We start from the raw sequence: 26661 nt of genomic DNA on the forward strand, positions 1-26661 counted from the left end.
CCCTGTGGGCCGCGTGGGCCGCGAGGCCAGAGCTAGCACAGCCGAGCAGGAACCTCGCTCGCTGCAGCATCCGCACCGGGTGCAGGGGGTGGGGCCTGGCGCCGCCACGCCCTGCGCGGGCCAGAGCGTGACCTCACGTGGCGACGCGGGAAGTGCGGTGCGTGCGCGTCGTGCCAGGCAACCGGCAGGAGCCCGGCGTGGGGGTGTGAGCTGCTGGCGGCGCTCGCATGCGGAGAGGCGGTGCGGCTAAGGGGGGTGCGGGTCGGAGCCCGCCCCCCGGGAGTCACGAACCGGGCCCACCGGGGCCTCAGTCGCCGACCCCGACCTCCTGCTGGACTCTGCGCGCGGCTGTCTCCGGGCACCCGGCCGGACCGGGCCTCGCCGCCCGTGTTTGCTTGTTCCGGGACTGCCTCGGCCCCTTCCCTGCCATCTCTTTCCAGGCAGGCCACCCCAAGCACCACAAGAACAAAAAGAGGAAAAGGAGGAAGGGAGCCGCGAGAAGGTTTGGCTGGTCGTAGGCACGGATGGTCTGGGTTCTAAACCAGTCAGTGTTTCCCTGGGCCTCTGCCGACATCCATGTTCCGCACAGTCAGCTCTGTGCTTACGCTGCAGGTTTTGAAAACAGGACTTGCCTTCCAGCTCGACTGATGTATCCAACAATTTGAGCGTCCCGCGAACTCTGCAAGAATGACCAGCGGAGAGCAGGAGGGGCACCCCGCTGCACTGCATGGAGGCGCGTGGGAATACGCCTGGCCCCCCAGCCTTCTCTGTTTGCCCACGCCCACTGCCACCGACACTGACTCAACGTCGTTAGTCTTTGGCTGAGAATCGCCCTATTCATTGTGTGGATGGATTTCACAGCCAGTTCACACGTGGGAGACGTGGTAACTCATAGGGATGAGTGTGCCAGGTGGTGGTGTCGTTACAGTCATTTACAAATTTCATTTGTACCAAAATTAAGTGTTTGGAATACAATGACATTCCATGTGTATTTCTCCCAAGTTAGGTGTGTTTGTCTTTTCTTTTTCGGCCCATTCTCAGCAGTGGGGATATTTGTAGGTTTGCTTTTCAAGAAGCACCAGTCCAGCAGGTGACTGAAGACATCTCTGCCTTAGAGGTGTCAGTTCCTAGAGGTGAGCGGTGGAGACGAGCCGGGCCTGGGATCTGCGAGTAAATGGTGGTGAGGAGCTGGGGCTGGGATGGGTGTTTTATAGCGACTCCCCATTTACACTCTGGGTTGACAAAATGGAGACATGAGACTTTTTGTTTTTACGTTTAAAGAGGGCACTGTTTCTCCCGAGTCCCCCGCAGAGGACCAGCTGGCACTGAGCGATGTTCTGGCCAAGGCCCCTCCTCTGGAGCCACATCCAGTCCCCCCAGTGCCCCTCAAGCTCCCCTGAAGTGAAGTGGGCTGGGGGTGCCAGCTCCTTGGGTCTCAGTGGAAGTGCTGGGGGTGCGGGGGAGATGGGTGGGCCTGGGCAGTGATCTTGAGACAGAGAAAACACCCCCGTGCCCTGGAGGGACAGTCTCAGCCCAGAGGGCCGGCCTGTTGTGTCCCCCTGGGGCAGGCACCCCGGGGACATCCCAAACCCAGCCATGTGGATGGCTGTTTTCTGAGACAGCCTTGCACTGGGCACTGGGAATGGACTGAGTGACAGGTAGGAGGGCAAGTCTGGGTGAGCAGCTTCCCCGGTCCCTCCATGCTCTGCTGAGCAGGCTGAGGCTTCGTCAGGGAGCTCTGCAGACAGGCCCTCCTGGCCTGGCCAGCTGCTGCTGGGGCCCGAGCCAGTACCCAGCCTAAGGCGCCCCTGGCAAAGGCCTGGGGACCAAGGCCTGGAGCCCAGAGGATATGAGAAGCATTGCCCTTGTGGTCAGGGAGCCCTCTGGATGAGCTGCTTCCCCTGGTGTGGCCCAGACCAGCAGGTGGGCAGAGGGGCCTTTGGCAGCAGTGTGACTGGGCGGGGCTAGACCATGTGGAGAGGCAGAAGGTCCATGTTACTTCCAGGTGCTAAAGCCAGTGACTGGGACATGATCCAGGCACTTGGAACTCTGTCCCCTCCTGCAGTCATGTGCCTCCCCATCCCTCCCACGGTGGCCAGGTGACAGCGGGTGTCACATAGACATTCCTTGTCCGTTCCCTCGGGGAGCAAGCATTCCGATCGCGTCAGTTGGCCTTTCTGGCGCCAGTGCAGGTCTAGGCATGTGGGGCCGTCGGGGAACAAGACCAGGAGAGACCTGGCCGGAGGGGACGTCCAGTTATGAAAATGAGTCCTTGGGTGCCAGGGACGTGCTCAAGCAGGGAACAGAGCCGGGGAGGAGCACACGCTGGGGTTCTGCAGGGCAGTGGCTGTCGTTGGGGCAAGTGGGCACATAGTAGGACAGCCGGGCCCCTGCCTGGAGGAAGGCCATTTGCAGGGCCCTAAACGGTCAGGTACCCTGCTCTGCTCATGTTTTGAAGGCTTTTGAGGTTGCCTTTTAATTCATGCATCCTTTCCAGTTCTGAACCTAGAACGTTCTGGAGAGCTCCTCAGAACGCAGACAGCACATCCACTTCCCGATGACTCTGGAGCAGGCCCTGCTGCCAGGAAAACCTCTCCCCAGTTCTCAGAGTAGATGCTGCCCAGAAGGTGGAGGGATCTTGGTGCAGACGGGCTCCGGGGGGCATGGGTGGGATCCAGAGACGGTGCCAGCCACCTATGGCCACAGCCCACCTCGGAGAGCCACCCACCTGGGAGACAGCGGGCTGGTGTGCAGGGGCCACATTGGGCCAGAAGGAGCTGGAGAGGCCCAATGAGGGGCGCCTGACTGTGTCTTGGTGCCAGGAAAACAGGACGTGGGGGGTGAAGGGGTGACAGCCTGACCAGGAGGCTGAGGGGGGACAGCTCTGGCCTGGGGGTGGTCGAAGGGCCCAGGGGCCCCCCAGCACTGCAGGGACTAGGCCACATGAGCTCATGAGCCTGTGGCGGCCAAGCACTTTCAGAGCCAGGAGCTAGATGCCCTCCCCCTGCCTGTGCAGGAGGGCTGAGAAAGACGACAAAGATGCTCTGTGTCCCCAGAGCCTTTCCAGGGGCCAGGGGCATGTTCTGGAAGGTTCCAAGCTCAAAGAGCCCAAAGAGGTCCAGGGGCGTGGTTTCCATCTGCCCTGGTGCAGAGCCCTGAGCCAGACCAAGGTGAGCCACCTGGAGGTGCCCTGCTGGCTGCCTGGGTCTCCGTGTTTGGGTCACTTACTTCTCCCTTCATTAAAATGCATTCCCACTGTCGAGGGCTGAGGGCCTCTGGGGACAGATGTGTCCTGCCTCACCCCACACCCAGGTTCAAATTGGGGTGCCGTCTCCACGGCGCCTCCCTCACCCCTCACAACAGACCCCCATTCAGCCCAGCGCCAGAATCTGAATGCTGCCCCACCCAGTGCTGGCCCTTCAGGCTCTGCCTCTGCAAGCAGCACTTTCAGTGAACTGTGCGGCCACCCACCGGCCACCAAGCCAGGAGCCACAGCGTCCCCTCCCTCCCGTCCAAGCAGAGCCCAGTCAGAGGCCCAACTGGTCTGCTCTAGGAGGGGGCTTCTGTCCTGGGAGGGGCCTGCACACGTGAGTGTCCATTGGTTGCCTGATTCAGACACACAGGTCTCGAGAAGTGGTCTTTCTCCCCAACCACATTAGGCCCAATCAGCCAGAAAATCATGGTTTAAAATAATCCAGAGCCGGAGAACAAAGAAATCTAAGTAATGGAGTTAAGCAAGGAAAGAGGCCCGTGGCCACTCACCCCACAGGGGAGAGGAGAGCCCGGGATGGCCGTGTGTCAAAATATGTGCAGAACGGAGTCTTGAGGACCGTCTTCCGGCTCTGCATAGAAGGCTGGGGTCAGCAGGGACAGCTGGAGGTAGCCCCACAGGTGTACAGACCCCCAGGTAGAAGGACACAAGAAGCACACTGCTCTGGACCCTGTGGCGGGACCACCACCCGCCCGCCTGGCCTTTCTGACGTGGAGCAGCAAATGCATGTCCCTGCCCATCCTTCACTTCCCTGTGGGAGCTGGAGGGTGGGGGAGGGGACACAGCTGCAGGGGATACATTTGGGGTTTTTTTTCCCCCCAGAAGAATTCAAAACTACAGACAAAATCACACAAAGAGAAGACTGAGTTAGAAGAGAAACAAAGAGTTACAAAAAGTCAACCCCAGTGAATTTCAGATTCCACTGAAAGATACTTGAGTGACTTCCTGAAGGGTCTCCACCATTTCCCCTTCTTGACAGCGAACGTTCCTCCCGCCTGACGGTAATTTGTCTCCCGCTACCCAAATCGCACCTTGCGTGTATCAGACCACAGACGTTACAACCTGGCAGCTGCCCCGCCAGGCTGTGAACCCCAGGAATCTCCTTTCCCGGCTGTGGGCTTCACCCACCCACACCCATCTTCTTCCCTCCCCACTGCCAGCCTGGGGGGCAGGCAGACCCCAGGTCCCTCCCAGCCAAGAACCGGCAGCTGCTCAGTCGTGTGTCAGAAAGCAAACAGAAGGGTAACATGCTGTGCACACATTGAGCTGCCGTCCCCGGAGCCTGCACTGTGCGCAGCTTAGCTCTCATGCTCTACCAGGGGACAAGGCGGGGCAGCGGGGGCACAGTGGCTTTGCCCAGGAGCCCAGAGGGCCTGCGTCCTGTCCTACGTGTTTCCATCCCATCTCGGCAGCTGGTCATGGGCCCGTTCCTTCCTGGAGAACCATCTCTGCCGTCAGGGCCCTGAACGGAGATGGGCAGCTGAGAAAGGACCAGAAGAGTGAAGGGAGGGAGAGGTTCCTGCCAGGGCAGGAAGGCATGCTGGAGTATCATCCGAGCAGGGACCCCAGAGCCCCCAGGCCTGCCCAGCCCTCCCTGTGTTCTCTGCATGTTTTATACTTTGAAGGCTGGCCAGCTGACACCACAGCTACTCCAAAACTGAACAGGTGTTTGAAACATGAAATGCGTGAAGGACACAAAATACTGATTTGAGTTTATTGCTTCTAAGACCCATATCCTTTAACCTGCTTTCCACTAGAAAGGACAATCTCCCAATCTGAAGGGAGCAGTCATGGATGCTGAGGGCCACGCCCTATCTTGCACGCCCCCTGCAGTCACTTTACGAGCCCTGCCAAGCCCCACCACCCAGCCTTCAACCAGCTCCTCCCGGCGGCCAACTCCAGGGGTGCGACCCTCTTCCTTGGGTCCTCATGTGGTCCCACTGGCCGCTTCCCCAGCTGCACAAGGGCCCTGAACAGACCCAGGAAAAAGACCCACTCAAGGACGACATGGTAGACGAGCAACACTCTCACCCGTTGTGCTGAACAGTTTTTAATACAGTGAGGGGCACACCGCTTCCACCGGAGAATGATCACATGCGCAAAGGAAACAGCCTTTTTGGCAAAGGGCAGGAGGGAGGAAGGGCACGAGAAACGGGAGATGCAAGGGAAGAGCAGCCTCCCTTGTAAGCTGGAGACAGATGACAAAAGGTGTCGGTGGTCCGGTGTCCAGGCAGGTGCCCCCCAGCCCCACTGTCAGTCCCCCTCACTGTCCAGGGGCCACCAGCGGCACATGTCCCCATCTCTTTCATCCCAGCACCAGTTCACTGGAGCTGGTGTGGACCGGTCCTCAGGGGTCCCAGACAGGCATCTGACCTCTGCCCAGTGACACTCACACATAAATAGCCATAAATTAATCCCTAACCAGCTACGCTTCACACCATCAGGGACGAAGGCCGGCGAGGCGCCCACAGCAGCTCCGGTCACCACTCTGGGCACGCGCCACCCGGCCGTCACAGCACACAAGGCCCCCTCGGCTCACAGTGAGAGGTCAGCCGTGCGTGGCGATTGTGAGGAAGAGCAACCCCTAATCAAACACGCCAACTGCCAGTGTTCAGGTGATAAATGTTTCTAATTAGCAGCAGAGGATGTTTATAGAAAATATATACTTTTAAGAAAATAGCTGAAAAAGTCTAAAGAGATAAATGTATAAAAAGTTTAAAAAATATATTTTAAGCCAAAATATTGCCCAACACATATAAAACTTAATTTTAAAAAATTTACCTAACATTGAATGAGGCTCAGGCAGCCGGCAGCCTGTCCTCCACGGAGCTGTGGGGCTCGGAGCAGAGGAGGCATGGCGGGCCACAGGGTGACCAGCCTGCAGGAAACAGCTCCGGACCTGCACCTTCTTATAATCACAGGGCAGCAGGGCCGGCCCCATGGGACCAGGGCCTGCGCAGCAGGCTCAGGTCTCCACCAGGATCTCCACCACGTGGTCCAGCTCACCCAGGTCCCGCTTGCAGCTGGTGCCGGGGGGTGGGGCACCTGCGGGAGCCAAGGCCTGGAGCCCGTCTCCGGAGCCCGACTTGCTGCCCACCATGCCTGTCAGCACGGCGTCTAGGTCGTAGTAGGGGCTGTCTGCGTCGGCAAACAGCCCTTCCACCGGGCTGGGGGCTCTGCTCTCCAGGGTCTCGAAGATCTGATCCAGCGACTTGGGAAAGCTCCCTCTGTGTCCGCGGGAGCTATCAGCCTCCCAGATGCAGCTCTGCGCGCTCCCGGGAACCGGCGCACCTGGGGCCCTGGGCAGCTCTGAGGGCAGATCAGGCACAGGGCGCTGCTCCTGCTGCTCCCACGCCGCACGGCACAGGACTTCTGTGGAGACAAGGTGGTCCAGCGGCCCCCGCCCCGCTATTGGGGGCGCCGGCAGCCGCCAGGCCCCATCCTGGGTCATCTCTTCCTGAATCTGCCGGACCGTGTTGGCGATGAGGACCGAGCGGCAGAGGTTGGGCTCGACCAGCGTGTGGCACAGCTGCAGCTTGATCAGGGACATGTCCAGGAGCGACTGCCGCTGCAGGCTGTAGGATGGCGCGGCCGGGGTGCCCTCCACGTCCTCCTCGTTGTCCCAGCACTTTCTCTTCAACCCTCGGGTGAACATCGTGTCCTGCAGAGACAGAGGAAGACACCCTTTTAGCACCGTCCGAGCCCCTCGCAGGCCAGCTCCAGGCCCTAGAGAGGCAGACAGAGCGAGGGTCGCTGGGTGTGCATCCTTCATTCACGCTGTCTTTCGGACTGAAAGTGGGCACAAACCACACCCATCTCTAATTGAGCAGAAGGTCTCCATCGGCAAAGACAAGTGGACTCAAAACGGGAGGAAGAGGTTCTACGGAGCTGGGCTGAGAACCTTCATCACAGCTCCAGGGATAGGGACCACCCAACTGTGCCATGCCGCAAGGACACCGGACAGACCGGCTGCAGGTCCTAGATGCTCAGGGCTGCCCACTGTCTGCTCGGAGAAGCAGTGACAGGAGGGGACCTGAACCGGCAGCACAGCTCAGCAGAGGGGCGGGGCCTCCGCAACAAGGCCGCCCCTCCTAGGAAAAGTCAGGCCTTCCAGCTGTTCTGTTTCTCCCTTCTCAGGGGTGTAAAATAGCTAAACATTTTTGTTTCAAATAAATCATTCAAGATATTCATACAGAGGATTAGGATCTTTAATATGCAAATTTTCGCATTTTTGTATTTCCTTTGTAAAAACACGGATCCTGTGGCCCCCATGGATGGTGCTGGAGGCGGCCCGCAGCGGAGGGGGGTCCGGCCGGGGCCCCACCTCCCCCATCCTCAGACAGAAAAAGGCTCACCTCCCATGTATGTAACATTGTCAAAAACTAAGTGGCCTGGGCATTTCTCCCCAGGAATGAAAAACAACGTGCTTACAAAACCCTGTACCAGCTGTGCTCAGGGCCCACCCCACCCCCACCCCACCACGGCGCCAGTGCACCGGGTGCCTGCATGGCCCTCAGGGGAACTGCGCCTGCACACGGACCACGGACCCCATCACTGCGACCTTCTGGGCAGAGTGGGCTAGGCGTGGACAGGACCCGATGGCAGTGGCACAAGCCTAAGGGCACAGAACCTTGGCGCCCACACCACACACACGCCATGTAGTTCAGCGATGTGGCCAGCATGGAAAGGGTGACCTTCTGGATATTTCTTTGCCACTTCCTGTAGATCAATAATTATTTGGAAACAAAAAATTAAAAAAACTGACCCCAGTTTCTTCCCTACAAGACGAATTTCCCCAAAACGGTCGGCAGGTCTAACTCGCCAACACGCCAACACCGCCTGCCACCTCTGCCGGGACACCCTGCACACCAGAGCAGACTGCCCGTCCAGAAGGGAACGTTACCACCAAAACACTCAACAACATTCCAACTGCTTCTGGTAACAAAGGCTCGAGTGCTCTGTCTCAGCAGCAAATGCAACCTGCACAGCACTTGTTCGAAAGTCACTAGCTTAACACTGCCAAGTACAGGGTGGGCAAAGCGGGCTTCCAGTTCTGAGTGCAAGCAGCAGAGTTTATTCTTGTTATTACTGGTTTGTTGCATGATCTTCCACACGAACAACTGCAAACCTACTTTTGCCCCACCTGCATTGAGGACAAAGACGAATTTCCAAGGGTTCTTCTGCAGCGAGTCACTGCCACTTTTGCTGTGAGTGGTGTTTCCAACAAAACCTAAGACTCCAACTGTGCCCAACAACTGATTTCATCCAGGGTCCCGACCAAACTCACTGCAACAGCCTTAGTCCCTCGCTCCCCAGCAGATCCGAGGGTCTCCACAGACCAGGGAGCCATGAGGGCTGGTGGGGCGGCCAGGGGGCTGCATGCCTTGGCAGACCTTCGGGGAGTCAGATCTCTGTCCGGGGCAGCAGCCCGGAGGCCAACCGCTCCCTCTACAGCAACCACACCCCCCCACATCCAACCTAGGACCCACCAGGGAAAGCCGGACATCTCCCAGCACTCTCATGGGGCCACCGTTTCCCCAGACCCCCCAGTGCCCTGAGCCCCCTTCCCACCAGGAAGCACTCCCCTCCCCAACCCAGTCTGGCCCAAGCAGGTATGGGGACCACTGGGCAGTCCCCAGTGAGCCACCTTCTGTTCCTCCACCCTGGCTGTCCTGGCTGTGACCCTGGGAAGGGGGTCAGGAAGTGCATTGCAGTACAAGGCCTGCGTCTCCCAGGCTCCCGCCTGCACCATCTCTAAGCACCTTCTGGTCTGTGGCGCCCGCCTCACCACAGGGCCTGCTCTCTTCTTTGGCCACTGTCCTTGTCAGGGACAGGCTCCCAGTTCTGACAGTTGCTCATTTATCCCAACATACAAACGTGGTCTCGGGACCGTCACGCAGGGTGCTCCACCGCTCACCTCCTCCCCCTGCTCCAGGGACAGGAGCTCTGACTTGGGTCCATCTGGAGTCCCAGCACTGGCCCCTGGAGCACCTCCCTGGAGGGAGCTGGTTGGGCAACCCCTCATGGCCCTGGGAGCTGCATGCCGGCATCTGCGCAGTTCAGGGCCCTACACAGCGCTGAGGAACAGGGACTTGGGCGGAGCCTGCCTTCTCCCAACACCCACAGACCTGGCCCCACTGCTCACCAGGGCTCCAGGCCGGTCGCCAGAGGAGGGCATGCTTGGTGGCCCCCTCTTGCTCCTCCCAAACACCTTGCACCCTCAGCAGCTGCTTGGTTAACAAGTCAGCAAGAAAGTGCCACCGACCGACAACTCAGCCTGTCCAATCCCATAAGCGCAAGTGCATGCGGTCACCAGAGCCACCTTCCTCACACACCTGGGTCTGGGGAGTCGGCAGGTGCCGGCACAGAGCCCTTGCTGGGCTCCGCACCCGTCCAACAGGGGGTGTCCAGGCCCCTCACCCCCAGGCGGGCCGCCTGCAGAGCCCCAGCCAGCGGTGAGTTATGACCACACAATGTTAGGCATCACCCACCTCCATTTTCTCCGACGGCGCTGGCTGGGTCTAGCTGCGCCTCTAGTAAATACCTTCCAAGCAGATTCCTACTTGGACTGCCCTTAGGCATCCTCCAGACCACAAGCTGACCAGTCAGAGAAAAAGGAGGGGCTGAGTTCACGGGGCGGGGGGGGGGGGGGGGGGGGGGGCGGGGCGGAGCCACCAGGGCCCTGCAGGCTCACCCAGAGCCCCTCCGAGGCAGGGCAGACTCAGGCCCACCACACAACCCCAGGGGCGTTAGGCTGGAGGAGGCCAGACCCCCAGATTCTGAGCGGTAGGACTGGGCGGGCTCCGACCCAGCTGGTCCCCATGACCTTCGGCCCTGCCAGGCACCCTGTGAGCCCTGGGTTTTTAAGGCAACTCAACATTCCCAGTTTGTCACACGATCAGGTCTGCTGTGAAATACGTCATCAGTCATCAGAGAGCGGCAGGCAAGAGAATGTGATGTCCTAATTGGTGGGGGGGGCGGGCACCCGGCCACTGCGGGACTGACATTTCTCACAAGCTGTCGCTACAAAGCGAACATCAGGAACTTCTGGGACCTGGAATGAAACACACAGACTTTCTTTGCCTGGACACTCGTTCCAACAGCAAGGCGAACTACCTCCCCATCCTCTTTCCAAGCTAAAACCTGCAAAGGTCGTCACTGACATTTCGTTCTGCATTTCAACTTTAATGTGAACACATGGCAAAACTCGAACACAAAGCAGCTGTATGTAGGAAGCTGATAAGAAGTGAACTTAGCACTTTTCTTGGCTCGTTTTAAAAGAACAGGGGATGGGGGTCCTGTGCCACAGCGAGCAGCACACAGGCCGCCGGCTGAGGAAACGCAGCTGGGGAGCCCGCCACTTGGACCACAGCTCTCCCAGCCAGCTGCTACCTGGGGCACCCTTTTCCTGGGGACCCTATTTTGGGGACAATGAGCTTCTGCAAATGTGGAGCTAAGCTGTCCTCAGAGCTGTGGAAGCGAGTTCCTGGTACTTTTCCAAGTCACAGCTTGGCACCCCCCTGGCTGGCTGTGTCGAGCAGCAGGGCAACACCAAACACTAGGAACCCACCGCAGACAGCTTTCTCGCCAGCCGGGGTCTGGGACTGTCCCGTCCACCCCACCCCCTTGGTCAGTCTCCACTGGACTGGGAAGCCTTATTAAGGGAGGCGGCACAGGAAGCGGGCGGAGTGCCAGCTTTAGACCCCCCGAGGCCAGCATCATTTGCTGGGGCCCTCCCTGACCAGCTAGGAGGGAAATCAGACATAGTGCAGTTTGACGCAGGGAAACCATCGCCAAATATGCTTGGTATTCCTCTACAAAGTAGTTAAAACCAAGAAACACAGGGGAAGAACGCAAACCACAGGGGGCCACCCTGCTCTCCCCAGCCCCAGAGAAAGGTGACTCTGGCTGGGTTGCTAAGGAGGGCATTGTATCGCCAGCAAAACCGTGTTTTGCTGAAAGGACCTAAGATGCAATTCAGGTGTTCCATTGCTGACATCCACCACCCACTCCGCAGTTTGCAAGGACTGCAGATTAGGAAGGAAACCTGGAGTCACAGCCAGTGGTAGATCGCCGTAGGTGTGTGGCAGGGCAGGTGGACGGGTGGGTGACTGAATGGGTGCATGGGGGGAAGGGGGAGGGGATGAGTGCGAGAAGAGGTCGGGCAGCCACGGACCCTCTAGTCAGAGCCGCGCATTTTAAGTCAGAGGGGCAAGAGCCTGCCCCAGAGTCCCCGCAGGAGCGGCTCCTGGGGACCAGGAGGAGGGGCCGGAACTGACCTTTCCTAAGTCGCAGGGAGGAGGGAGGATGGGGTCTCCGTCGCGGAGGCCAGCACAGCACGAGCCGCCTACCCCACCCAGTTTAAGTGCTTCTCGGATCAACAAGAGCCCCGGGCTGGGTTAAAGCCACGAAGGAGCTGCGGCTCGGGACTAAGAGGGTGCGGGACAGCGAAAATCGAGGCTGTGGCAACACCGGCGGGAGTCCACGGGGTCGCGCCCCTCCGCTGAGGGCCTGCCTGCCGCGCCCCAACCCTCGACCCCCAGGAGACTCGGGTCGCCCCGTGTTGACTCCCCGCCGTCCCAGACCCCAGGCCGCCCCCCGCAGTCCGCAAGGCGACGAGAGCCGCCGAGGCGGAGGAACCGGGAGCCGGGACCCAACGCTCACCTGGTCGCCCGCCGTCCACGCCACTGCCCGCTGCCGAGGGAGGGGCGGAGCCGGGGCGGGGCCGCTTAGCGCCCACAAAGGGTCGCCCGGCGCGGGCCGCCCCGCCCGCGGATTGGCTAAGCTCGGAAGCCGGGCCTCCGGTTCAAACCAGGGGCGGGGCCTGCCCTCCGAGTTCCCGCGCGGCCGCGTTGGCCGTTGGGCCCCTTCGCCCCATCGCCCCGCCCCGGACAGCTCCCAGGTCGCAGCGCGCGGCCGGAGTGCGCCTGCGCGGGCCACCTGGGGGCGGGGCCGGGCCGGGAGTGCGAGAAGACCTCGCTGGGGCAGAAGGAAGCTAGGGGCACCGGGGAAAGGGGGGGCGGGGAGGTGGGGGGGGCGGGGTAGGACAGCAGCCTCCTGGACAGCCCGGGTCACCACGGGAGGCCTCCGAGTTTACATGGAACCAATGAAACCGTAAAAGTGAAAAGTGGGGGAAGTGTTTTTTTTTTTCTTTAAATTTCTTTGGAAAGGGCCTTAAATAGGATACAAAATCCTGAATTCATTAATCCAAGTAACATATCTGAGTGCTGGTGACGACTGTCCTGTATTCGGTGCTGGCAGCTGAGGACATGACCATGCGGGCATCGAGGAGACACCCCAGGGGCAGAAGGAAGAGAATTGGGGTCCGAGGGGCGTCGGATGGGAAACCTGAGGCCAGGACAGTGCCTGGCACAGTCTAAGCGGGGTGGGGGCCTGGCTCCCCTCGACGAGAGGCTGACCCCCGCAGGGCCGCTCAGCAGAGGCTCGGTCCTGAGATGTGCGGTCCTGAGATGCACTTCAAAAGGCTCACTGTTGAGGATAGAGTGGGGGGCGGGGCTGGGTGGAAGGTCCAATTAGGTCGCAGTCCTGGGGTGAAAGACAACGACTGTGACAAATGTGAGGACTTACAGGTGTAAAAGGTGAGTAGGTTCCTAAGTATATGCCACACAAAAGATTAAATTCCTTAATACACACATATTCAGTAAATGAAGACAAGGTCAACAAGCCAGGAGAGACTGGGCAAAGGATGTTAGCACAGCTCAGAGCAGAGAAGAAAATGCCCTTGAGCGGGTGGGAAGCAGGTGGGAACCACGCAGGCAGCCGGGCGGCGCAGGCTCTCAGACCGGAAGCACCAAAGGTGGTTTCTTTCAGAGCCACCTTTCAGCATGTTTCTCGCCCACAGTGTCCAGCGTAAAAATAAAAAACAGGCATACCAGGACACAAGAAAAAAAATGTCCAAAAACTGAATAAATAAACAAGGGAAAAAAAACAGATAACAGAAATAGACTCATGGGTGGCCCCACTATTGGAGTTACCGTTTTTTTAGAAATAGTAACTGTTGTAGTCAAGAAACTTAATGACAAGGAGAACTGGAATCCGTTAAAGAGACTCCAACAGGAGCAACAGCACCCACTTTACCCAGAGCCCGCGCAGGGTGCAGGAGGAACTCTCCCCAGCTAGTTCTCGAGGGCCTACAGAACCTCGGCGTTAACCCCTCAGAAGGTGACGGGAAAGAAAAGCTACAGGCTCGCCTCTCTTAAGGCCAGACTTTAAAACTCCATACAATATCCTAGCACATCAAACCCAGTGCCATGTAAGAAAGAGAACACCAAGTTGGGTTCATCCCAGGAAGGGGCGGTCGGTTTCCCATTTCATCCAACCAACGGAATTCATCAAAGTAATAAAACGAGGGAGCAAACACTGGAAAAACTCAGTGGGTGGAGAAGACTCACCCAATAAAATTCAACACACGTTTGTGAACAAGTTAGGAAGCTGAACACACAGGTGCAATGCGAGGACCAGCCGGCAAAGGCACTCACTGTAGATGCCCACTGCAAGCCGAGGGGTCACCAAAACCAGCCAACGTTAGAAATTCACTGCAAGGGCTCACAAAGCTTGCTGACAACAGACACCATCAGGGTTCATTACCATGAAAGCAACGAGATTAAAGTCAGCTAGGGGAGAGGTGCATGGGGCAGGTCCAGGCAGGCTCCAAGGATGGGGCTTCCACCCTGGATGGCCTGGGCTCCCCCACAGAGCACATCTTAGACTGTGCGGTGTGGCCCCTGTGCCCTGGAGAACAGACAGTACTAGTAGGCAGGGAACCCCAGGGATTTCAATATCACCTCTCAGGACCTCAAGGGCTAGCGTAGCATCAGACTTGTCCTTGGGCGGAGAATCACTCACTTACTGCGCAGCAAGGGAACTCCCTTTGGTTCAGTAAAGTGTATTTACAAAAAGTTGTAGGAAATGCTAGAATGTGTGGATGGACAGGGGCCACGCACCAAATACGACAAGCCCAGGGCAGCCAGCATGGGGCAGCCTGACAAACTCAGAGACCAAATGAGCCACATAGTCTGAACAGAAAAGTTCCCAACTGCAAGCGGGTCGTGGCAGGTAGTCACGTCCTAGGCCAGTAGCTTCCTTGAAAAAGGTCAGTTTTTACCTTAACTGAGCCTGTCAGTCCTCTTTCAGATTGAGGATAACATACCTTCGAAATGTCAGCCCGATCTCCTTTTCCAGCCCCCCAGGGCTCACCTGCCTGCTCCAGAACCCAGAGCCCTCCCTGGTATCCTGTCCCCTCCCCACACCATCTCCATGGGCTGTCTTTACTAGCCTGTCCCCACCAATATAAAAGAAGTATATGCCTCTTCATTTTGCTTTTTATCTAATCCCAGAGATTCCCGCACTTTGCTTTCTCCTGTCCCCTAATCTATCACCCATGGATTCCTGTGACCCCCACCCCCCACACCTTATGTCTCCTCCTTTGATTCTAATGTATAAAATCAGGTGCAAAACTGCAAATCTCAGGAGCGTTTTCTCAATCCATTGAGATTTTGCTTCTCAACGACTGTCGTTACTTTGGCTCAAATAAACTCATAAACACTCTGCCAGTTCAGATGTCTCTCACATGGGCAAGTGCACAGGGAAATGGTGTGAATGCCAGGGCTTTGTCCTGTGACGGGAATGAGGGCAAGGTGCGTCTGCGCCCCCACTGCCTCCAGGCCATGCGCTGGCCAGCCTGACGTGGGCCAGGCGGCAAGGGAAAGAAACAACAGGCACAGAACCTGAGAAGAATTAAAATCATTCTTTCCAGAGACAAGGTTTGGAATGTAGAAATGCAAGGAATCTTGTCCCAGCCAGCTCAAGGGCCTCGACAGAATTCCACAGAGGGCCCCTTAGGCCACTGACATTCGTTTCCTGCAGTTCTGTCCATGATCGAGCTGCCCAGGGGGATGGGCTGCAGCTGAGCTCTGTCCTCCGGGCTTGCAGATGGCACAGGGGAGACAGATGGCTCCTCCTCTTCTTTCAAGAGCCCCGTCCTGTTAGATTAGCACCCCACCCTTACGACCTCATTCAAACTTAACTACCTCCTGAAAGCCCCGGCCTCAAAGATCCTCACACTGGGGGCTAGGGTTTCAGCATATGAATTTGAAGGGCATGCAGTTTAGTGCATAGCAACTCTCCAGATAAATGGATTAGATTAATAAAGAATTCAGTGTGACCATCAGATAAACAGCTAACACAGAAAAATCAATATGCAAGTTAGGAACCTTTTCTCTATTTAAAAAAAGTTTTAGTGATACCGTTTGCGGAGCATCAAGACATCAGCCAGCACCCAGCAGGGGTGTCTAACAGCAAACAGGCCAGACCTGAAGCAGGAAAAGCACAGGTCAGTGGAGAGAGAAACTAATGGCTGGCTCTCTGCACAAGAGGATACTCCAAGTGTTCAGAACAGAAGACCCCCCATGGTGAAGGTGTGGGCTCTCTGCAGACTTCTACCTTCACAGCCCCTGCAGCCACCATCAGCCCCCAGCAACCTGTTTTTACGGAAACTGACGGGTTGATTCTGAAACGTATATGGAAATGCAAAGAGCAAAGAAGAGCCGAGACAGTATTGGAGAAAGCCAGCAAAGCCTGACTTTGGGACCAGCTTTGGAGGCCCGCATGGCGGGCGCCCACAGCTTGTGACTCAGCACTCCTGCTCCCAGGGACGTGCCCGCGCAAGTGCCTGCACACGTTCCCAGAAAACCGGCATTGGGGGGGTTTACAGCAGGGCCATCCATGAGAGCCCCAGCCTGCAAACACCCCAGAGCCCCCACGGGGCAATGGGCAGGCCCGCAGGGGCTTTGGGCTGCAGTCTGGGGGGAGGGATCTAATGTGCCTATTTTTAAAACAGCCTCTTTGAGGTGTATGCTGGACACTCACCCTTTGAAGTGCACAAGTCATGTTTTCAGGGGTTCAGAGACCCGCAGCCACCACCACAGCACTTTCAGGACCTTCCATCACCCCGGAAAGGACCCTGTGCCCTTAGCTGTTGTCGGTCATCGCCCCTCCAGTCCCCAGCCCCCGGCAACCGCTGATCACTTTCGGTCTCCATAGACTTCCCTGCTCCGCGCACCGCGCAGACAGGGCGTCCTACTGACAGGGTTCTCTGAGTCCGGGATCTCGCACCCAGGGCCGCGCTTTCGAGGTTCTTGCACGTCCTGGGGTGTCCGCGCCGCTGTCGCGTTCCTGGCTGGGTGGACAACTGGGAGGTCCCACCTGGGACGCTGTGAGCATGCGCGTGCGCTTCCCGTCTCTTGGGCGGATCCTAGGAGTGGGACCAATGGGTCCTAGGGTGACGCCACTTTGGGTCACCTGGGGAGCCCGGGACTGTTTTCCGCAGCCGCGGCCCTACCTTACGTCCCCCAAGCCTTGTGTCCCAGTTATCACAGTGTCTGAATTTACGGTGCCGCCATCCGAGTGGGACGCGCACAGGCAACTTGAATGGCGGGTGGGTGGCAGGGAGCAGGTGTGAGCTCCACGCCTTGTAGGAAGGCAGGCTGCCCCTGTGCTGTGGTCCCCATCCCACCCAGGAGCTCGGGCTCCCTCCCCACGCTCCCACCCTGATGCCCACCCTGCCCCACCGGTCTTGCGGGTTGGCACTGAGGCCAGGTTCTGGCTGGTGTCACTGTCACTGGAGGCATGGCCGGCTGTGTCACCGGGCTCACGATTCTTCTCAGACGCGGCCCGGGGCTGAGGGCTCACGGGTGGGTGGCCACGGGATGGACCCAGCTGCGCACGCCCTGTGTGCAGCGGCGGGGCCAGGGCTCCGGCAGGAATGCTGCCTCCTTGCCACCACAATGGACGCGTGGGGCACTCCAGCCGCACGGCGCCCTCTAGGGGCCGCCACGGGGCGGGACACATGGCCTGTGAAACTGAACGAGGTTCTGACTTCCTTCTGAGCAGCCCTCTGTGTACTGGCTGGGCTTGGGCCCAGGACGCACGTGGTCTCCGTTAGTACCCCCGCAGCCCTGCAGGTAGGAATGGTGGCCGTTCCCAAGTCACAGGAGAAGAAACCGAGGCATGGAGGGGTGAGTTCGCCTGTCCACTGGCAGCTGTCCTGGGGCCAGGCACTCCAACTGGCGTGCATACCCACAATGCCGGGAGGAGTGGCGTGTGCCTGGCAGGGGCCTCCCTGCCCGTGGTGTGCAGGCGTAGTGGCAGGTAGAAAGCTGGAGCATGTCTGGTGGAGGCCCCTTAGTTGGCTTGACAGTTTGTTAAATTTGCGGACCTGTGTGAGTGCTGAAAATGTCACAGGAGCCTGGGTGGGTCTCCTGGCTGGCACAGGGCTCGCCCATGTGCCACCATCTGTCCACACATCGTGATTCAGGGAACATCACGGGGACTGCTCAGACACAGGTCTTGTCCAGGGAGCTGGTGGTCCTGAATAAACTGCTGGTGTCCTGTCCCCCAAGGCCCCCCTGCCTGAGGAAACACCTGTAGGCAGAGCTGGGAGTGTAGGACCGTGGGCTCCAGGTGCCAGGGACCCCTGGGGGCTCTCAGGGCTCCCTCCTGGGCTCCCGCTTCCCTGTAGGAAGCTCACCACTTCCAGGGTGGAACTCAGGGTGCCTGTCTGCTCCCCACCTTGGGCCACAATGGGAAAGGGCAGATGTCAGAGGGAGGAGGGAGTGAACTAGCCAGTGAGTGAGGGAGGGAGTGAATTGCCGGAGAAGACAGGAGAGAACCAGTGAGTGTGAGGGATGTAGGAAGGAGGAAGATCCCCCACGTGGGCCACCAAATTTCCATACGCAACGTGAGTCGGACGAAAAGGCCAAAGGTTTAAGGTCAGAGACTGCAGTACAGTCATGATAAGGTCGACGCGAACTGCAGCGGCGGTGGGGGTGCGCATGCGCACAACAGGGCACACGGGCGACGCCTCGGAGCATTGTACGTTTGACACTGACCATAGTAACCAACGCCCCCCCGACGACTGAACTGAAAGAAACAAGTAAGTAAATGGAAGAGAGTGTGGCACAGAGGAGGTGGCCTCGTCGGGCCGGCAGCCCCGGGGCTGGGCGTGGGCTGGCGCAGCACCCCCCTGCGCCTCCTGGAGGAACCAGCCCCTCCTCACCTGGATCTGGGGCCTCTTGCAGCTGACCAGCTCACTGTGGAGATGCCCAGTATGGGGAGATCAGTTAGGGCAGCCCCGGGAAACACACATCACACACTGAGGGGACAGCTTGTGGTCCCTGTGCTGTCTTCACTGTCCGCGGAGGCTGTTGAAGAAGCCCCAGCTTGTCACTGTGAGAGCCCAGGGCGCATGTGCTGACCATACCCACCCCCCCCCCACAGCCGCCTGGCCTCTAAGAGAACCCTGGTGGGAAACACCTGAAAAGATAAAATGGCATCACTTCACTTAAAGGGGACATTGGGACTGACATGTATTTGTTGTGTTTTTATTTCTAAACACATTTTCTCAATGTCCACTCAATGCCCCTCCCAGCAAGGATGACTATCAGTGGCTGCCTTGCAGAAACAACAATGAAATTGAGCACGCAGCCTGCACAGCTTTCCAGGAGACAGTCCCCCAAAACGGGCCTGGGAGCCTGGACCCCTTCCCTGGCGGCTGTTTCTGTCTCTGTGCTGCCAGCTGTGGGGGTGCCTGAGACATAGGCATCACCCCAGACGCTGACCTGGTGAGGCAGGTGTCACAGGCCCCATCTGTTGCAGGTGGGGAAACTGAAGCAGTGGTGTGACCCGGCCCAGAAGAGGCTTGTCAGGGGCAGAGACTGTGTGGTTTCCAGGGAGCCCAGAGCAATACAGCACACAGCAAACCCAGTCCCGCCCTCTGTCGGAGACTTGGTGAGGGGCTGGAGGTCATCGGGCTGTCATCTGCTTGCCCCTGATCTGCCCTGTCCCAGCCCTTGGCAGGCCTCTCCCCTGACAATGCATCTAAGAAGCCTCAAAGCAAAAGCATTCCAACCATCTCTGAGCCTTGTGGGCAGCTGCCCCATTCCTGGAATCCACTGCCACCATTTCCAGCCAACCTGAGCACCTGGGGCTCCTCCAGAGGTATGTGATCCCACCCCCTGCTCCCCTGAGGGTCCACAGCCACCAGGGCCTCAGACCTGCTCAGCACAGAGCCAACCCAGCCGAGAGCCCCAGGGCTGGCTCCTGCTCCCAGAGGTCCCAGGTGTCCCCCCACCTCTACCACAACCAGGCACTTCGGGAAGGTGCCCCCCCCCCCCCGTTTGCATGGCCCACAGTGTCCTCTCACAGCCAGCCAAGCAATGCCCACAGAAGAGCACAGAAATAAAGTCATCACCGTGGATGTTGACCAGGCACCTGCCCCGTGCACAGCATGTGCCAGCTGCCACAGCCCCAGGCAGGCATGTGGCCTCTGCCAAATGCCCTGCTGTTTGCTGATAGCCGAGCGAGCCAGCCAGAACAAGCCAGGGATGCAGAGGCCCTCCGGCCCGCCACACACTGTGTGGGCTTCTGGGCCCTGGCTTGCTGCCATCAGCCCCCGGGGCCCTGTAAGAAAGCCGGGGGGCTGGATCTGAGGGACAATGGCTCACAGACGGCCTGGTGCCAGGAATGAGAAGTTGGTGGCGCAGCCCTGGCCAGTGTGACTCAGTGGGTTGGGTGCCGCTCTGTGGACCAAGGGGTCACCAGCTTGATTCCTGTTGGGGCACATGCCTGGTGGCAGGTCGGGTCTCCGGGTGGGGGTGCGCAAGGGGCAACCGATCGGTGTTTCTCTTCCTCTCCTTCTCTCTCCCTTCCCCTGTCTCTAAAAATAAATAAATAAATAAATAATCTTTAAAAAAATAAAAAAGAAATCAGTGGCATCTTGCAGAGGGAGCTTCACACCCAGGGCCACAGAGGCTGGCTGGTGAACTCATGGTCAGGACGGCCACGCAGCTGGCCCTGGGCTCCCGTGCCGGCCAGCCTGCCCCGCGGGACACAAGGCTCAGAGGGACTCTTTGCTCAGCCGCTCCAGGGCGCCCAGCGAGGCCCACGTGCCTGGCTGTGACCCCGGGGGCTGGACAGGCCTGGGGAACTGGCAGCAGTTTATAAGCAATGTGGGCGGCCGCGCCTCCTCCAAGTCCTTTGACCACGTGCTTTTGGTGACCTCCGTCTTGCTGGACCACTTTTGCCACCTGCTGCAGATTCTGGACACCTCCTGTCTCGAGTTGTCTGTGGCCAGCACGTAGATGATGGGGTCAGCCACACTGTTCACCGTGGACAGGCAGAGGAACACCATGGAGGCCGTGTACATCTGGCTTTCAAAGGCGCACATGGGACCCTCTTTGCCCCGGTAGTAGGAGAAGGCGGCAGCCTTGGCGAGCAGCACCAGGTGGTAGGGCGCGAAGCAGGCCAGGAAGATGACCACGACCGCGATGACCGTGCGCCTCACCCGGGCCTTCTGGGCGGCGCCCAGCCCCGTGCTCCGCTTGATGCCCCTGAAGATGCGGTGGTTGGTGAAGGCGATGATGGCCAGCGGCAGGGCGAACCCCACGGTGAACCGCAAGTAGAAGTAGGTGGCGACCGTGCTGTTCATGGGTGAGGTCTCAAAGCAGTTGTGCCTGTTCTGCATGGCGAACACCGGGTAGTGGACCAGCCCGACAAGGAGGAAGACGGAGGCGGACACCAGCACGGCGGTCCTCCGGCGGCGGCGGCCGTGGCTCTCCAGCGCGTAGGCCACAGCCACATAGCGGTCGCAGGAGATGCAGCACAGGAAGAGGATGCTGACATACAGGTTGCAGAAGAAGATGTAGGCCGTCACCCTGCAGGCCCACGGCCCCAGGTCCCAGCAGTGCCTGTTCTGGACGTAGATGACCCAGAGCGGCAGGGTGCTGGTGTAGAGCAGCTCGCAGAGCGCCAGGCAGAACAGGTAGACGGCCAGCACGCTGCCACGCAGCGCCTGCAGCAGCGTCAGCCCGGCCGTCAGGCAGTTGGCCGGCAGCCCCAGCACGCACACGGCGCTGTAGACCACCACCAAGTACACCCTGCTCTCCTCGTATGGCATGTCACAGGGCGTGGTGTCGTTTGCCGTCCGCGTGGTGCAGTTGCCTGGGAGACAGAGATGGGGTGAGGGCACCTGGAAGAGACTTTCCGGAGGCGCTAAAAAATGCCAAGACTCGTGGTGGCTCCAGACTGGACGCACCAGGAGCTTATCATCCCAAGCAGGTTTCTTCTCCTCGAGGTGACACCGAGACCTGCGGCCTGCAGCCGGACGTGTCACAGAGAGAGGCTGCGGGCTGCCCTGGGCCCAGGCCCCTGTTCAAAGGGGCTGTTTGGGGAACAAAGCTATTCTCTGACTGCTGATGGAGCCTCTGTCATGCTCGGTCTCCACAGCCTCCGGGGCAGGCGGGAGAGGGGAAGCCCGTCTCGGCCCCGGCCACCCCTCAGCCACACGGGCCCTCCCAGCCTCTCCACCCCTACCTTGGAGCTTGCATCCACCCACCCCCATGCGGCACTGGCTCGTCTCAGGGCTGACCGTGTCACCAGCCACAGAACAGTCCCACGCCCTGGGGGGCAGCAGGGGCAGCAACCCCAAACCCAGACGCAGGCCCAGCCGTCCACCTCTGGGAACAACCTGGACCTCCCTGCTCCCCCCCACCCATCAGCACTGCCCCCTCCACAGTGGCCACTGGGCTCGTGGTGCAGTTCAGCCCAGGACGCCTGCCGGGGGCCCCAGAGGGCTGGCCCGTGGCCTCGGGTCTGCGCTGCCCCTTCTCTGCACCCCATCGGGCGACCAGCCCTGGGTGTGTGGGTGCAAACCTGCCCACAGCCCCACAGGTGACCTCCTGGGTGGGGGCAGACAGTCCCCAGGAGCAGGGGCAAGGGCTCCCTTGGGGCGGCTACGTGGCCCAGCACGGGGCGTCACGAGAAATGGGCGCACGGACAGTGGAGCCTCTGACTGTCCCCTCAGCCCTGGCCCTGGTGTTTCTCATCCGTCCCAAGGACTAGGAGTGAGCACTTTCCAGACATCCTGGTGGGAGCCTCTAATCTCCTCATTTCTGAGTCAGTAGGAATCTCTTTCAAATACTCATTTTTTGACGTAATTGTCCCTTTTCTGAGACAAAGTGCATTGTAGAGAAATCTTTACAGGCTCCCTCCTAAGTGTGTAAGAGGCCACAGGAGGCAGGGGCTCTCACCTGGCATATTTGCTGGTTCCAGGGGCAGGGTGGCGGGGCACCAGCTTCCAAGCTGCGTCCTGCTGAGAAGGTCACTCAGAGTTTGAAACGACCTGCAGGAAAAGTAGGTAAAAGAGCTTCAGGGAAATCAGTTTAGATCACAAGCAAATCATTTGACAATCGGTGAGCAGGGATTACGAGCCAAGTCCTATACTTATCCCGTGGACTTGGCATGTCCTTGAAATATAAAGGGCTCTTACCGACCAACAACAAGAATGTCAATGCCAATGAGCAGATAATTATTTCTTCTGAATAATTTTCAGAAGAAAAAAACGTAGCTCCTAAAAAAATTGTGCCCCACGTACAATGAAAGAAATGCAAACAAAATTTTTAAGTGGTAGTCTTTTCTTGCCTCTCTGATTGGCAAAAAAAAAAAAAAAAGAACCTTAATTTTGGGGGCTGGTGAGTGTGAGGAAGTGACACCTTCGCCACACAGCACGAACTAGCACAATGCGGCGGTGGGTTTCCCAAAACCTTCAGTTACCCGAGAGGCACAGCACACGTGAGCTAGAAGCATGTCCCCACTCACCCCCTCCGTGAAAGGAGCCCAGACCCCCAGAGAGCGCCCATGACACCCCTGCCTTCACGGGGCTTCCTTCCCTCTCCACAGGGGCCCCTCAGACAGGCTCTGTCTGGACCAGCCAGGGAGGGGCTGGGGGAGAGAGCACTAGACACTCACTCTCCCACGCTGCAGACTCAAGGACCCAGCCCTGGGGAGCCGCTGGCCAGCTCTGAGCTCTGCCCTGTGGGGCTGGCCCACGTGTCTCCCAGGCGTACACGGAGCCACGGAGGATGGGCTGGGAGGGCTGACCGCTGGCTCCAATCCCAACCCCGCCGCCTGGTGCCAGCTTCACCACCGGACGCCCTGGCCATCCGCCAGACCAGCCCCTGGCCTCCTCTTTTGAGGGTGTTTCTACCAGCTGGAGACAACAGGAAGCCCAGAAGTCTCCTTGAAACTACAGATGGTTCCTTCCGTGTTCTAAGTGAGACCTGGGAACGCAGGCAGAAGAGCGACGGGTCCAGAACTGCCATCGCCGAGCGGCTTTCACTTCTGAGACCGACGTGCGCCCGCAGGCCTGTGGGGTCACAGGGCCTTGCCCATCCGGCCCCTGGGTCTCAGGAAGTCAGGGCTGTGGGCCACCTGCCGGACGCCACCCTCCAAGGGGATGAGGTTCGAGGCCCAGCAGGCCCCAGGCCCACCCCCACCCCTGCCCGGACAGAGACCCAGCTTACTCTGAGCTGAGGGAGAGAGTGTGGCCAAGGGGCCTGGGGGCCCCAGGGAAGAGCTGCCCGCCTGCCAGCTGTCCAGACGCTCTGGGCCGCAGCCGCCCGTCCCTGCGGGGGAGGGCACTCAGGGAGCCCGCCGCCTTCCCTTGAACTCTTGAATATTCTGAAGCTGAAAAGTGAGCCCTCCCAGCACGGCCGCCTGACTTGCCTTTGACTAAAGCAGACAAGAGCCGGTGGTGGAGTCTCTAGAAACCACTTCTGCAAAAGCCAAAGGAAGTGGTGGCCCAACAGAAAACGCTGCCTCCCTCAGAGGTCCTTAGCCAGCTGAGGTGGGGCCCTGGCCCCAGGCGCTGGCGTCCAGCCCCAGGCCCGTCCCTGACTGTCAGGCCCCAGCAGCCGTGCTGGATGTGTGGGGACCAGAGAGGGTCCCCACGGAGAGAATCAGCCCTCACAGCAGCAGGCCCAGGCCAGAGAGCGGGGCGCCAGGGCAGCCCGAGCTGATGCCAGCCCCCAGGACACCTGATGCTGGGTCCCAGTCCCGACCCACCGCCCACTCCCTGGCCAGCGCTCCTCCGCTGGTCCTGACCTTGGGACACACGGCTCCAGGTGTCTTTTCAGGGACTTCCTGAACCTGGCGATCCAACTCGTGGCACTTCCTGTCCCACTGTCCCCTCCTTTGCTTTTTGCCTCCTCTCAAGTCCATGACCCCGACCTTGCACCTGCCCAGCCTCCGTGGGTCCTGGTGTTCTCCTGAGCCAGCAGCTGGGACACCAGCAGCAGCCAGCGTGGCCGAGAACTGCCCCCACCCTGCCAGCCCGAGTGCCCACGGCCCGGCCTGGGGGGTGGCTGGGACTCTGTGGGGAGCAGGCCACCCTCCCTGGGCACAGGCTCCCCTTGGGCCTGGGTCCTCTCCTGGCCTTTCCCGTTGAGGGTTAAGTGAGAGGACTAGGTCAGGCAGGGGTGGCCCCTGCGTCCTCCCACACCGAAGCACATGCTGCCCTTCCTGACCACACACGGTAGCCTGCTCTGTCCTCACTGTGGTGTGGCCCAGCCCACCTTGGGGATGCCCAGAGGAGGGTCCAGGCTGTGGAGGGGCAGACCCTGTGAGGTGGCCCTGCCTCCGCGGAGGCCCAGCCCTAGGCCTCAAGGAAGGGACGTGCCAGCCTGGGCTGGTGTGCCAGGGAACTGTGACAACTGCAGTCTGTGGCTGGATCAGTCGGAAGCCCCATCACACCTGCCCCTGGGTCCCATTTGCCTCCATGTCCCTGCCCCTGCCGGCCCTGGGCTCCACTGGGGCCTCAGCGTACCCCACAGGCCCACGACCCACAGCCTCCCAGCCCACCCTCTGCCCAAGGCAGCCTCTCCTGGCGGCCCTGCTGCCTCTGCCCCCACCCCCAGCGCTCGCCTGCACAAAGCTGCCAGGGTCTCAGCGCAGTGAGACGTCAGCCCGCTTTCCACTGACAGCAGCGCGCAGCAGGGAAGCCTGGCACAGCAGGTGAGGGTGGCCGCGCCGCCCGCCCCCAGCATGGCCCCTCGGTCCTTCTAAACACGTGTTTTTCTTTGTCTGTTTGTCTGTTTTGCTACGAACTTCTCAGTCAGGCTGGATGCTGTGACAGTGACCTCTGCGCCTCCAGCCCCTGGTCACCGGCCCGTCCTCTGTCTGCGTCCCTCACGTCCCGTGAGACCCGGCTCCTAGGGCTGCTGTCTGAGCTGGACACCCTGCGCTTTCGTGGACATGCTGGGTCTCCCCATCTCTCCTCACTGGCTCCTGGGACCGACCTCGGCTCTGTCCGCGCCCAGGTTTCCCGCCCTGGCAGCAGGTCACCGTCACCGCCCACGTGCTGTTTCCCCCGTTTTCATCGATGTTCGAGGAAACTTCTGAAAGCACGTGTGCTTGTCCTTGATCGTTTCTGAGGTGGAGCCGCCTGCCTGGCCCACGTCTGGGCTCTTTCTGACCTCTGCCCCTTCCCCTCCAGGTGCCCAGGCAGCTGCGACTCTCCTCAGGCACCATGGCCCAGGCAGCCCCTGGAGACAGGGGAGCTGGCTGCTCTATACTCTCCCAACACCCCACAAGTTCACGACAGGGCAGAATACCAGGGACGCCCTTGAACGCCCAGGAGGTGCAAGACCGGCCTCAGGGTGGCCCCACCCTTTGCTCCTGACTCTCTCACCCTGGACCAGCACCAGGAGAGCTTTGAGGACACAGTCTCAGGGTAGAGGGTTCTGAAGGGGCCGCGGGAGGTCACCCCCCGCACCCCAAACCCTGCTGCCGACACGGCGGGGTACTGGTACCCTGGGGTCCCTGATGGAGGACCCAGACTATGACCCTCCCATAAGCCCACCATCATGCCAGCTGTCTGGACCCCCTGCACCCTCCCCCTACTGCCCTGGGGGAGCCTGCCTGGTGGCTCAGCCCTCCCTGCAGGCCCAGCTGGGTGGAGGATTCCAGGAAGCAGGAGGTACTAACCAGCTGTCTCCAAAACTCCCGGCCACAGAGAGTCCCAGGGGCTGGCCAGCAGCTGTGGGATGATAGTTGTCTTGTGGTGACACTGTAACCTGTCACCTCCTAGGGACAGACGACAGGAAACCCGCCCAGGCCCACTTCCCCTCGTCATCCGACACCAGCCAGAGATGGAGTCAGAAGCCTCTTCTGAGTTCCCTCAAGGCCTACCCAGCCGGCTGGGGTGGACACAGAACCAGCAAGCATGGGCTGCCGGTGCCCAGGGCCCCACAGACAGACCAGGAAGACACGGGGGGCAGGATGCTCGGGAGGGGCGTCCAGCTCCTGACCCAGCACCTCCAGGAAGCCGCACCCTCCAGGAACCCCGTGTGCACTGGGAGGGGCCACAGATGTCACTGGTCACAGTAGCCACCCCCCACACACACACAGCTCCCATGGCTCCATCCCCCATGTAGGCCCAGAGTGCGCATGGTGCCCTTCCCCTGCTCCCAGCCTGGGGTCCTGCTGGAGGAAAGGGGCCTCCACTTACCAGCCTGGGTACTCCTGGCCCCCCAGAA

The 26661-nt window shown here is 59.7% G+C and overlaps 2 protein-coding genes across 5 annotated transcripts; both read right to left on the reverse strand.

Moving 5' to 3' along the window:
* Positions 1 to 5305: 5305 nt before the first annotated feature.
* CDCA4 (cell division cycle associated 4) lies at positions 5306 to 16506 on the reverse strand. Of its 3 annotated transcripts, XM_045201924.3 has the most exons (3): positions 16160 to 16506; positions 15538 to 15603; positions 5306 to 6932 (listed from the first exon to the last, which is right to left on the reverse strand). In XM_045201924.3, exon 3 carries the CDS (start codon positions 6924 to 6926, stop codon positions 6237 to 6239), a length of 690 nt encoding a protein of 229 aa, XP_045057859.1. In that variant the 5' UTR covers positions 6927 to 6932; positions 15538 to 15603; positions 16160 to 16506; the 3' UTR covers positions 5306 to 6236. The 3 variants fall into 3 exon arrangements, with proteins under 3 accessions (XP_045057859.1, XP_024424207.1, XP_053784772.1); XM_024568439.4 differs by lacking the exon at positions 15538 to 15603 and having other exon boundaries at positions 16160 to 16502; XM_053928797.2 differs by lacking the exons at positions 15538 to 15603; positions 16160 to 16506 and adding an exon at positions 11936 to 12141.
* A 2141-nt stretch (positions 16507 to 18647) lies between these two features.
* On the reverse strand, positions 18648 to 26254 carry GPR132 (G protein-coupled receptor 132). 2 transcript variants are annotated; one of them, XM_045201712.2, is made up of 3 exons: positions 26111 to 26254; positions 22378 to 22469; positions 18648 to 21289 (listed from the first exon to the last, which is right to left on the reverse strand). In XM_045201712.2, exons 2-3 carry the CDS (start codon positions 22382 to 22384, stop codon positions 20187 to 20189), a joined length of 1110 nt encoding a protein of 369 aa, XP_045057647.1. In that variant the 5' UTR covers positions 22385 to 22469; positions 26111 to 26254; the 3' UTR covers positions 18648 to 20186. The 2 variants fall into 2 exon arrangements, with proteins under 2 accessions (XP_045057647.1, XP_045057646.1); XM_045201711.2 differs by lacking the exon at positions 26111 to 26254 and adding an exon at positions 23650 to 23853.
* Between the last annotated feature and the right edge of the window lie 407 nt (positions 26255 to 26661).

Source organism: Desmodus rotundus, chromosome 7, assembly GCF_022682495.2.
Source record: "Desmodus rotundus isolate HL8 chromosome 7, HLdesRot8A.1, whole genome shotgun sequence".
NCBI lineage: Eukaryota > Metazoa > Chordata > Mammalia > Chiroptera > Phyllostomidae > Desmodus > Desmodus rotundus.